Raw genomic sequence first — 12,814 nt, forward strand, 5'->3', positions numbered from 1 at the left:
CTTTGGTGTCAACGACAGTCGTTAGCCTCATTAGTGTCCCATTGTTGTCATTGGGAGGCTCCTTGAGCCATGTGTGAATGGCTTTGTTGTTTGTTTTCAGAGGCTAAATCTTTGAATCTCTTAGGGAGAGATGAAAGGACAGCATTGTATGTGGGAGATAGGTGGTGTCTCAGACCTCCCCCTCTGTTCAGAGATGGTTTTTCAACCTTGACATAGATGGCTTCTCTTACCCCTCTTTCAAACCATCTGTCTTCTCTGTCCAGAATATGCACATTTTTATCCTCACAGGAGTGTGCTTTCTCCTTGAGATGCAGGTAAACAGCTGAGTCCAGCCCTGAAGAGTTAGCCCTTCTGTGTTGTGCCATGTGTCTGCTCCGTGGCTGTTTGGTTTCCCCAATATACAAGTCTGTGCATTCCTCACTGCACTGGACTGCATACACCAGATTGTTCTTCTGAGTGTGAGGTGTCTGGCCTTTGGGGTGCACCAGCCTTTGTCTGAGAGTGTTCCCAGGTTTGATATGTACCGGGATGTTGTGTTTGTTGAAGATTCGCCTGAGCTTCTCTGATACACCAGACACATATGGAATGACGATGTTATGTCGTCTGTCCCTCTTTTCTTCCTCTGTCACCCTGTTCTTTCTGGAAGTAGCTGAACTTTTCACAAAAGACCAGCTGGGATAACCACAGGTTTTGAGGGCCCCCCTCAGGTGTTTGTGTTCCTTGTCCCTTGCCTGTTGGCTGGTTGGAACATTATCAGCTCTGTGTTGTAGAGTTCTGATAACACCTAGTTTGTGTTCCAGTGGGTGATGTGAGTCAAAAAGGAGGTACTGGTCTGTGTGAGTAGGTTTTCTGTAAACCCCAATATGGAGGCGCCTGTTCTCTCCAATGTGGACATCACAATCCAAAAAAGGCAAACTCATGTCCTTGACATCTTCTCGAGTGAATTTGATGTTCTTGTCTACTGAGTTAATGTGCTCGGTGAAGGCTTGCACTTCTTGGCTTTGGATTTTTACCCAAGTGTCATCCACATATCTGTACCAATGACTTGGTGTTGTTCGCTTGAAAGAGTTCAGAGCCGTTCTTTCCATGTTCTCCATGTAAAGATTAGCCACAATGGGGGATACTGGTGAGCCCATCGCACATCCATGTTTTTGCCTGTAAAACCTTCCCCTAAATTGAAAATAGGTGGTTTTTAGGCAGAGTTCCAGTAACTGGCATATTTGCTCTGGGGTAAGGGTTGTTCTGTTCCGCAAAGTGTTGTATTGTAACAACTGCTGTCTCACTGTTTCCACAGCATCCTGAGTCGGAATGCATGTGAACAACGATGTGACATCGAAGGAAACCATTGTTTCGGATGGGTCTAGTTTCAAGTCCCGGACCTTATTTGCAAAGTCTATTGAGTTCTGGATGTGGTGTGGCGTTTTGCCAACAAGTGGTGCTAAGATGTTGGCCACAAACTTAGCAATGTTGTATGTCACAGAGTTGATGCTGCTGACAATAGGTCTGAGAGGTGCTCCTTCTTTGTGTATTTTCGGGAGGCCATAGATGCCCGGGATGGACTCTTGTGGGTATAACTGGTGGTATTGCAAACGGTCAATGGCTCCATCTTTCTGCAAACTTTGCAGATATTCTATGATTGTTCTCTTGTACCCGCTGGTTGGGTCTCGTTTCAGGCATTCATATGTGTTACTGTCATTGAGTAATGAAAGAATCTTGTCATGGTAATCGTTAGTGTTTAGAATTACCATGCATCTCCCTTTGTCTGCTGGCAAGATTGTGATGTTTTCATCCTTGCTCAGTGATGTCACAGCTTTTCTTTCCTCATAGGTGAGGTTAGAAGGGGGAGGTTTAGCGTTGGAGAGAGCTGCCAACACTTTCAACAGAAGCTGTTCGCCTTCTGTTGCCGTTGGGTTGTTTTTCTTTATAGCTGATTCTGTTGCCGTTATCAGATCAACTATTGGGACTTGTTTTGGTGTCATGGCAAAGTTCAATCCTTTAGCTAAAACCTCCTTCTCCGGCTGGGTAAGCACTCTGTCAGACAGATTCTTGACCCATCTATTCTGTAGCTCATTTTGTGTTGATTCACCACTATTTTGCCTCCAGGTGAGACATTGCAACTTGGAAGTGTTATGTCTTGACTGCAAGTTCTGAAATTTCTTTGCTTGTCTGTCTTTCGTTTTGTTATGCTGGGCAAGTTGGGCTTTCAAAGTGAATTCTAAGACTTTCTTACAGACATCCTCAGGTAGTGAAGACCTAAGTTTGTACTGTAGGTTGTCAAATTTCACTTTTAGGCTGTCAATGGTGAAATTGACCTGCCTTACTCTCTCATTCAGCAGTTGTTTTTGAGCCTTTTCCAGGATTTTGTCAGTCCTGTAGCCTTTCATGGTGGATCGTAGGCGTAGGCTAACTGGTGTGAGGCTGTTTTGTCTGCATCTCAGGTTAAACCTGAGATGGTTTCTGTAATCCGCCATTTTCCGAGCCAACCTTTCATATTCCCGCACCATTTTCAGGGTAGCCAACCCAAAATGTTCAGAAACATGCCTGTGAATATTCTCATTCATCCAGGTCATTGTAAGCTTTAGGGCATTCAATCGTTCGCAACTGGACCTCGTCAGTTTGTCTTAGAAGACTTTTCGCCTCTCGGTTTGAAAGAGGGGTAAGAGAAGCCATCTATGTCAAGGTTGAAAAACCATCTCTGAACAGAGGAGGAGGTCTGAGACACCACCTATCTCCCACATACAATGCTGTCCTTTCATCTCTCCCTAAGAGATTCAAAGATTTAGCCTCTGAAAACAAACAACAAAGCCATTCACACATGGCTCAAGGAGCCTCCCAATGACAACAATGGGACACTAATGAGGCTAACGACTGTCGTTGACACCAAAGGGTTGCACCCCACCCCGCCCTAATGGGGGGATCGTTTGCCTCACAATAGAGTGATACCATTATTGGTTTTGGGGGTTGGCCTCACTCAGGGGATAAATACTTGAACCTAACATCATTGCATTGGACTAGAGCTGTCCTATCTAGATAGGACAGACTAGTCTGGTTGCGTACGAACTGATGAAGCCTGCTCAGATGAGAGGCGAAACGTCTTCTAAGACAAACTGACGAGGTCGAGGGCATTCAATCGTTGCGAACGATTGAATGCCCTAAAGCTTATAATGACCTGGATGAATGAGAATATTCACAGGCCTGTTTCATGTTGAAAGTTTTCCTCGTGTGTCATCTTTTGTTTTACTTCCTGTGTTTTGTCACCTTCGTAAATGTTGATTTGTTTCCCCTGTACCTCATTAGTGTTCCTCAAGTGTTTTTAAGTCTGTTTCTCTCAGTCTGTGCGACGTTCCAGTCTTTTTGTAAAGGTGCTGAGAAAATGGCCGGACTCCAAATGCAGGACATTTTGCGTGATGGTTAGAATAATAAAAAAAAAGATTTATTTTCAAAGAATATGGCACTGGGAGACATTCTGTATAGATCCTTGATGGAGCTGGGCAGACTTGGCAGACAGGAACTGGAGACAGCTGCATCTCTGGAGCAGTTGTCGGCCTGACTGCAGACTGGGAGCCAGGAGCAGGTCTCGGCCAAACCGCTCACTGGGAACCAGGAACAGGTGTTGGCCAGACCTCTGACGATCAGGAGTAATTGTTGGCTCGGCTACCAACTCAGGATCAGACATGGTCTCGGCCGATCCACAGGCTGAATAGACTTCAGATGTCTCAGGTTCAGGAATGGGAGAGACGTCACACTCAGACTCTGGAGCAGGCTCAGGACCAGACAAGGCATTGACCAACCCAGGAAGAGACATGGTGGAGCCCAATCCAGGGACTAGGAGACGTCACTCAGGGCAATGGGCAGCAGGACCTCCACAGTGATGGGCACCAGGACCTCCAGAAAAAATCCCTGATCCATCGTCAACTAAGGATTGGAATGGTAAACTTATTCTAAACTTCTTGTAAATAAATGTATAGACAAAACATATACTGATTGTGATGAAATTGATATGGAAATTGTGAAAAGGTCATTGAGGGTATTTCAGAACTGCTAACATAATTCTGTAACTTATCATTCCAAACCAGAAAATAGCTAAAATTTTGCTGCTGTGTAAAACTGGAGAAAGATACCACTTCACAAATTACAGGCCTGTTTCTTTGCTTCCACAATTCTCCAAAATTTTAGGAAAACTATTCAATCACAGATTAGACAAATTCACAGAAAAAACATAAATTACTTTCTTCTTCTTGCTTTCATAAGGATAATTCACAATTCAAGTATTAAAAGATTTCACAGAAACCCTTTAACTAGAGAATGAACTGGTAAGATGATGGTGGTCACAAGTCACTGTGATCACACAAAACACATTTCTTGCCACTACTCAAAAATTCATATGGTTTTTATGACAAAATTTCACAGAAATGTCTCACAGGAAAAAATTACGAAGTGGTGACATTTAATAGGTCAGAGGTTAACTTCAGTGTGACATCATAATGTTTCACAAAAACCCTTTTCTGATCATTGTTCAATGTCATAACTCAGGAATAAAAGGTCAGATTGTGATCATATTTCACATTTGATGGATAGTAAATTGGTGACACAAAGCTTGGGTGCCTAACTTGAAACTGTGGTAATTTTACACATCTACTATGCTGCCAGATTAAAGATGTGTGTGAAGCATTCACATTTTAGAAGTTGTAGCCTCTTTGCAGCAACATCCATATTTAAGGTAGTCCACCGCACACCACATCGACTACCTCACTGACCGTCCACAGTACGTGTGAATGGGCAGCTGTGAGTCAGAGGTGGTAGTCTGCAGCACAGGAGCACCCCAGGGCACCGTCCTCTCACCTCTCTTCACCATCGACACCTCGACTTTACCTACAACATGGACAGCAGCCATCTTCAGAAGTTCTCTGACGAGCTGGAGTACGGGTCAGTCATTATGGACTTTGTGGACTGGTGTGAACCACCTGTGCTTGAACACCAGGAAGACAAAGGAGATGGTGGTTGACTTCAGAAGGAGGACACGACCACACTCACCAGTGAACACCCAGGGGGAGGAAATTGAGACAAATCCAATACTGCTGGGCTTAAGACACTTTCTAGACACTTTCTATATTTTTTTTTCTTAAACTGACTGTACATAGGACACATTTTTTACATTTTGAAAGTCTTTTTGTGGTTTGCACAGTCTTTTATGTTTGTTTTTAATGTCCTGAATGTGTTTATGTCAACCCAGTGGGTGCCTTTGTGAGTGAGAGGACTTGCCTAACGCAAATCTGACATGGATCTCCTTTATTTTGCCCTGTTGGGGCTTTTATCGTACTATCTGTTAGTACGCGATGTCAGCGGGGCTGTCATCCCAGAGAGTACACGACATGTATACTCTCGTGACATGTTGCTGCAAATGAACTGTGCAAGCACTCGAATGGCGGATCATGGTTGCCAGCGTTTATACGGAGGGACCAGGATTACCCCAAAAGCGGCGTGAGGAAGAGAAGGAAACGAGGAGGCGTCAAACTGCGCCTAAGGAGGCAGCAGCTCAACAGGACTCCTCTGCCCTCGGTTATCATGGCAAATGTCCAGTCCCTTAGGAATAAAGGGGATGAGCTTCAGGGGAACGTTCGTTTCCAAAAGGATTTTAAGGACTGCTGCGTCCTGGCGTTCACAGAAACATGGCTCAGTGAGCATGACCAGGACTCTGATCTCTTCCTGGATGGCTTCGGAACCCCGTACCGACTCGACCGCGATGCTGAGGTGACGGGGAAAGCACAAGGAGGCGGGGTATGTGTATACGTGAATAACCGATACTGCAGCTCTGTCACTATCAGAGAGCAGATATGTGCACCAGACGTTGAACTCCTGTCTGTGTCGCTGCGCCCGTTTTATTTACCCCGCGAGTTTCCTCAGATATTCATAACGACTGTTTACATTCACCCCAAGGCAAACGCCGCCTCTGCCTTCTGTACCATACATGACGTCATGCAGAAACTGCAGACTATGTCTCCAGAGGCTCCAAACTTTATACTGGGTGATTTTAATCATGTCTCTCTGGAAAAGACCCTAACAAACTTTTATCAGTATGTCTCCTGTCCAACCAGACGTGGTAAGACACTGGATCTGTGTTATGGGTCTATTAAGGATGCTTTTAAATCTCTCCCTCTCCCCCCTCTGGGCTCTGCAGATCACAACTGCGTGCATCTTCTCCTCACTTATAAGACTGTTCTAAAGAGGGAGAAAGTCCAAACCAAGACTGTGAAAATATGAACAAATGATGCTGTGTGTTCCCTTCAGGGGTGCTTTGATTGTACAGACTGGGGAATGTTTGAGGAATCATGTAAGGACTTAGACGAACTGACTGATGTTGTATGTTCATATACAGCTTTCTGCAGAGATATGCTCATACCCAGTAAGAGTGTGAAAATATACCCTAACAATAAGCCATGGGTAAACAAATCTGTTAAGTCATACATAAAGAAAAAGAGACAAGCATTTCAACAAGGAGGATCATCAGACAGCCACCAAAGAGCTGAAAGCAGAAATCTCAAAGGCAAAGCACAGCTATAAAACCACACTGGAGAACAAAATGGCTGCAAACAACCACGGCTCAGCCTGGTCCAGTATGAAAATGATCACTGGCCTCCAGAATACCAGAAGTAGCAGCACCAGTGTCATGTTATGATGGCTTCAGCTCAGATACCGATTTTGCCAATGCTCTTAATGGCTTTTATAATCGTTTTAACAGGTCTGATTTTAGCAAAGAAATACAGACACTAAGCATTGAATTGTGTGACAATCAGCATTTCTCTGTAACACAGGAGGATGTTGAAAAAGCCTTTTATGGCACAAAGATGAACAAAAGTCATGGACCAGACAACGTCTGTGGACGGTTACTGAAAACCTGTGCAAAAGAATTAAGTCCTGTTTTCCACAGAATTTTTAACAGATCCTTGGAAAAGCAGCATGTCCCCAGGATCTGGAAGGATGCTGTTGTTGTCCCAGTCCCCAAATCCAGTCGCCCCACGACACTGAATGATTTTAGGCCGGTGGCTCTGACTTCAATAATTATGAAAGTCTTTGAAAAACTAGTTCGTCTAGAAATTCTCAAAAACAGAGAGAATGCAATCGATCAATTGCAGTTCGCCTACAGGCCGAAAAGGGGAGTAGAGGATGCCACACTCAGTCTCCTTAACTTGCTTTTTAAACACCTCGAAGGGAGTGGGTGTCACGCACGTCTTTTATTCATTGACTTCTCCTCTGCTTTTAACACAATTCAACCGCACATTTTAACACAGAGACTTTTAGAGCATTTTAACTTGAGCAATAACCTTGTGGGCTGGATTTTAGATTTTTTAACAAACAGGACACAGAGGGTCAGAGTTAATGGCTTTTTATCTGACAAGGTGTGCTCCTCCACTGGCTCACCACAAGGGTGCGTGCTCTCACCCTTGTTATTTATACTGTACACTAATATATGTCAGAGCACTTTTAAGAACCGTTTCATTTTAAAATACGCAGATGATTCGGTTATTGTTAGCCTGCTCCAAGGAACAGAGAACAGTCACGGCCCTGTCGTTGACAACTTTGTCAAGTGGTGTGAGGACTCACACCTACAGGTCAGTGAAGCCAAAACAAAAGACATGGCCATTGATTTTAGGAAAAATGCCAATACACCTGAACTCATCACAATCAAGGGACAAGCCATTGAGCAAGTGCAATCTTATAAGTATCTTGGGACTATCATCGACTCCACTTTGAATTTTAAATTAAACTGTGAAGCTGTGAGCAGGAAGGGACACCAGCGTCTATTCTGTCTGCGGAAGTTGTCCCGCTTCCACATTGATATGACCATGATGACACTTTTTTATCGTGCTTTTATTGAGTCGGTTTTAACTTTTTCACTTGTGTCATGGTTTGGAAACCTGCCCTTAAAAGAAAGGAACTCACTGAACCAGATTATTAAATGGTCTGGTCGGCTCATTGGGGAGTCTCAGCTGTGGCTACAGTCGCTGTATACTAGGGAGGTACAGCGACTGGCCAGCTCCATCTCCACTGACGACTCCCATCCCCTGGCAAGTGAGTTCCAGCTGCTACCATCTAAAAGGAGACTCATAGTCCCGAAAGTTAGGACCACTCGCTACAGGAACAGCTTTGTTCCTGCTGCGGTTTCTCTTTTAAATAGGAGGTCTGTCCTATTTTAATGTGGTCTTAACTTTCTTACTTATTTATTTACTTATTTATTTATCATTGTTTTACTGTCCCTTGGATCATGCTCTTATGTTTTCTTAGCATGCTCTTAACAGGTCTTATATTGGCATTTTTAGTGATATTTAATGACTTTTATTTATTTTATGTATTTATTTTAGTCTTTTAACCATGATCAGTGAGCTGCTGGGAGTACCTGTCAATGTCTGCTGTTAATCTGTCTTCTGTATGTGTCCTGTGTTTCTGAATGTTGTGTATAATGTTTGAGATGCCCTCTCCAGACTGCAAAACAAATCTACCTACGGGTATCAATAAAGTTACCTTGACCTTGACCTTAATTTATTGCTCCGTTTGTTCTTATTTGCACCCTTATTGTTCTTATTTCTTATTGATTGTCCCCTCTCCCCCCTTTGTGTTCTGAAGAGCTTCTGTAAGAGTGAATGTTGAGTGTTGGTGGTGAGTGTTGTTGCACTATGTGCCAGCTTTTTCAACTCCTCTGTAAAAATTTACTCCAAGTGAAGACAGCACGTTTTTCATAAGAAATGACACACTGGATGGACACACATCATTATAGTGATAACTTCCATTTTGCCAGAAACACACTTAATACATATTTCCTTTATAGTCTTAACTACATATGAGTCTTGACAGACGTGGATGTAAACTGCAACTAGATTGGTAGGTAGAGGCATGTAAAAGTGAGGTGGTAATTCTAGTTTTGGTATATGTTGCAGTACACCTGCCCACCTGTGTTGTGTCAACACAGACTTGTTTGGGGTTGCACTGGGAAGGAACAGGCAAAAAATATGTAACCTGTTTTCATTTCTAATTTCACTGTTTGTTTTTAACTGGAAAGCACTTTGGTCACCTTGAGTGCTATATAAATAAATTTTGATTGATTGATTTTTGATTGAACACATGTGCTAAAGTTAAATAAAGAAAGCTAATTACCTAATTGGGTAGAAATAATGAATTCTGTAGTCTAATTGTATATACATGGAGGACAGTATTCAAGAATATCGTGTTCAAAAACTTGGTTGCCATTTTGGCCAGGACTCTAACAAACGACTACATCAACTAAAAGCTGTTTTCCTACTTTTTTCCTTTCCAGCTGGTTGGTGAGTTCCATCTCAGCTAGACGTTGTTGGTTGAGGAGAACCAGGTCTCTGGTGACATCGTGCTGGGCCAGGTCAGACAGGTGGAGGCCAACATCTTGAAGTTCCTTGAGACTTCGTAGCTTTGGAGAACACAGGTACAACATACAGCCAAGAGTTTCCATCCACAACATCTGACCTAAAAGTTAATGGAGAGAATGCACTTTAGATTTTATGGAACTGAACACTCCTCTTGGCTACCCACAACTTTGCTCAATGCTAGATTTTCATCTGCTCTTATGTGCTTACTTACTTACTTCATACTGTTCGTTACTAATGGGATGCAAGGCCACACTGAGCTTCTACTACACCATTTTGAGCCTCCCCCCACCTTCGGTTAAACCTTGGTAGCTTGTCTGTCAGGTCATTTTTTTTGGTCTTCAAGATTTGCTTTTGCCTGGACAAGTCAGTTTCAGCACAACCTTTATTATGTGATCTGCCTCCAAACTATTAACTAACTATAAACTATTGAATGGTTATAGAAGGGGCATTCCCTATGAAATCACAGACCCTGCCCTTCATGCATCCTTTGTGAAATGCCTCATTCCTTTTTATATCTTCTCTCAGCCCTGGCAGCAGTCAGAACCATACATTAGGATGGCTTGATGTTATATTATGCATGGACTTCCAGATTTTAAAAGGCACCCTGGGCTTCAGTCCAAGGACTCATCTTCAGTGGGGAATTCAGGACACGTCCATACCCCATACAAGTGCTTACAGATCTTTTTTTAAACCTTTCTCAAAAAGCATTTTTACTGTACAGGAAGAGTAAGTTAATTTGATTGGTTTAATTTTTATAACACACCTAACAGTATGGGGGTGGTGTGTCCATGACATGTATTGTGGTGCTGTTTATTAGGACCCACCTCTTAGTTTGAGCGTGGTGCATTTGTCTTTGAGGCTTTTCAAGACAAATTGACTGTTGATGAATTTCCTGATGCTCTTAATAGTAAAAGTCACCTGAAGGACAGAGATAGAGGAGTTTAATGTTTACTATCGTTCGCTGCTATGTTCTACTCCACTTATATTCTCTATTTGGCTTAAAGTCACAATAGCAATTCATTGTATTTACATTCAGAAATTATCTGAATTACCCAAAATATAGAGATTCAGTAAACAATGCATGTATGTAATCCAGAATTACTGTTTTAATTTGATTTTATTGATGACAGCTTCATTGTTGCTCTTCACTCACTTTACTACAGCATCAGAATAAGTTACTGCTAATGCAAAAACCTAATGCAAAAACTTCCTAATGCTGCTACTTCAAATTACTGCCAGCTGAATGATTAGCTAGTGAAACATAAACCATGACTTTTATGCTGAAGCAGCCACAGGAAAGACAGTGTATTTGACACAGATAAGGTTAGCATTGACAGCCATCATCAAAAATGAGTCTGCAAAAAATCGTTTTCTGCTTTTTTTGACAGGGATTCGTTTTTAAATATCACAGGGAATAATGAAACAGTCAGGCGCACCCAAGGTGAACAAAAACTGCATGCAAAACCTCAACAGGGAATCCATTATTGCAGTTGTGCCCACTGACTTGGTCTTCTTTCTATCACAGTACACTGTGAACATTAGCAGTAATGGCTGTGACACACAGGACATGGAGGCAATAGAAGGGACCTGATCCTAAGAGCAGTATAGCCCGAAAAATACAGGAGCTAAACCAAAACACTGGAAATATTACAAACACTACCTCAAGGTCAGTTTACTTGTGCTTTTCCTGTATTTACATATTTATTATGGTAAATGAACTGAAACCGATTCAGCTCACCATGCCGTGGTTAACACAAGGACTAAAAAAGGCTGGCCCCGAACACCACAGTCACAGTGGCACAGCCACTAATCACAGGATGAGTGACAAGTATGCCTGGGAACTGGGAAATAGCACAATGCCCTCTCTGGGGTTCAGGTGAGGGCCACATGTGCAGAGAGAGAGAGAGACCTGGCAGCCAGCATGAGAGAGTGAAAGGCAGAAGGAAATCTCAGGTGACAGCCAGGGTAATCTTATTTGGATTTGTAGAGGAAACAGGAAATTAGCAGTTTAGTGTTGGGGTGCCACGCAAAGTAGAAATTAATTTGAATGGGCATTGTGAGTAAGTAGTCCAAAATGTGCAGCCGAATTAACTGATGATTATGAGGTGCTCACAGTGGTAGGACTAGTGAAGTGAATGGAAAAAAAAGCCAGATGACAAATGGAGTGGATAAAATAGAACCTGCCAGGAGTTTTTGCATCCTGCCAGACTTAGCAATGTTTTTTCCCATTACAATTCAGTTATTGAGGATTTACTGCTAAATATGTGGGTTTAGTTTAGTTCAGACAGTGTTTTACCTGTGGGTGTATAATGGTGAAGTATTGGTCCAGTGTAGCATCCCTGGCCTGGAAACCTGGAACAAACTTTTGTATGTTCACCCCTGTCTGCCTTACCTTCAGCTGATAGACAATGAAGGACAGAGACCAGAAACAGAAAGACAGATAGGTGGTGGAAATGGGACAAATCAGGATTTCACAGCATGAGTTTGAGCCAAAGCAAAAATATTTTTAAGTATCCCAATGAATTTAAAGAAAAAGTCACATACTCTCATGGAGCTACTTAAGCACTCAGATGCATGAAGCCTTACATCTTCATCAAAGACAATATGAAAGGGGAAAGCAATGGAGAAAGCTTTCTTCTCTATCCACAGCTTGTCCAGGTGACATGGACTGAAGGTGTACAGGAGTCTGCCTGGGAAGTTAATCAAACATAACCATTCCATCAGTGTTGGAGTAGCTATCCTTACAACATAGTTATCTAACATTGAATGATGACAGGACCTGGACGTGTTGCATTGTGGTTTTGCTACGGTATCTGCTGACTAATTTCTAATATGGAGTTGTTTAGACGACATTTTAGTTGTCCATGTGTACAGTTAACACATGTTTGCAGTTCATTAAGATGTAAACAGATGCTGTGTGGATGTTATTTAGTTAGCTTCATTTTTATCTGAATTTTCTGAATATAATATATATAATAATATCTTGTAGACAACCCAACATTCACAAGATTTTAGTAAACAAACTCCATTTGACACTTTTTTTGCAAAAGCCATTCAATGTTATTACCCTCAGTAGTTATCTCTCGATAGCAGATTTTAAAAAAATAAAAAAAGTGATTCACAGGAAGCAATGCAGCATGTAATGCAGTGCAAACACTAGCTACTTTTTAAAACTTTTCTTTATTGTTTTACAATTAAATTGAAAATACATTAATATAAGTTAAATGAGAAGATTGATTTCAATCTCAGTTCTATGTTGATTGCAGATCTTGAGTCAGGTTCTGGTTATCCACTTCATTGTGGTTACATGCTGAATTTATTGATAAAAATGGTCTGCAAAGTACTTCTGGTACAGTGTCTCTACATCAAAGAATGCTTGATAAAATCAATGAGGTCAGGTTTTTAAAATCTTAAATTCT

The 12,814-nt window shown here is 42.1% G+C and overlaps 1 protein-coding gene across 1 annotated transcript in view; it reads right to left on the bottom strand.

Annotated features, from left to right (window-relative positions):
• Positions 1-12,814, bottom strand: part of gucy1b2 (guanylate cyclase 1, soluble, beta 2) — a 53,880-nt gene that overhangs the window by 16,480 nt on the left and 24,586 nt on the right. The window contains exons 8-11 of the mRNA XM_041965814.1: positions 11,982-12,085; positions 11,692-11,793; positions 10,220-10,313; positions 9,296-9,492 (exon numbers count right to left, since the gene is read on the bottom strand). Of these exons, the coding sequence (XP_041821748.1) occupies positions 9,296-9,492; positions 10,220-10,313; positions 11,692-11,793; positions 11,982-12,085 (497 nt within the window). The remainder of the gene's footprint in view (positions 1-9,295; positions 9,493-10,219; positions 10,314-11,691; positions 11,794-11,981; positions 12,086-12,814) is intronic.

This window comes from Chelmon rostratus, chromosome 24 (genome assembly GCF_017976325.1).
Source record: "Chelmon rostratus isolate fCheRos1 chromosome 24, fCheRos1.pri, whole genome shotgun sequence".
In the NCBI taxonomy this organism is placed as follows: Eukaryota; Metazoa; Chordata; class Actinopteri; order Chaetodontiformes; family Chaetodontidae; genus Chelmon; species Chelmon rostratus.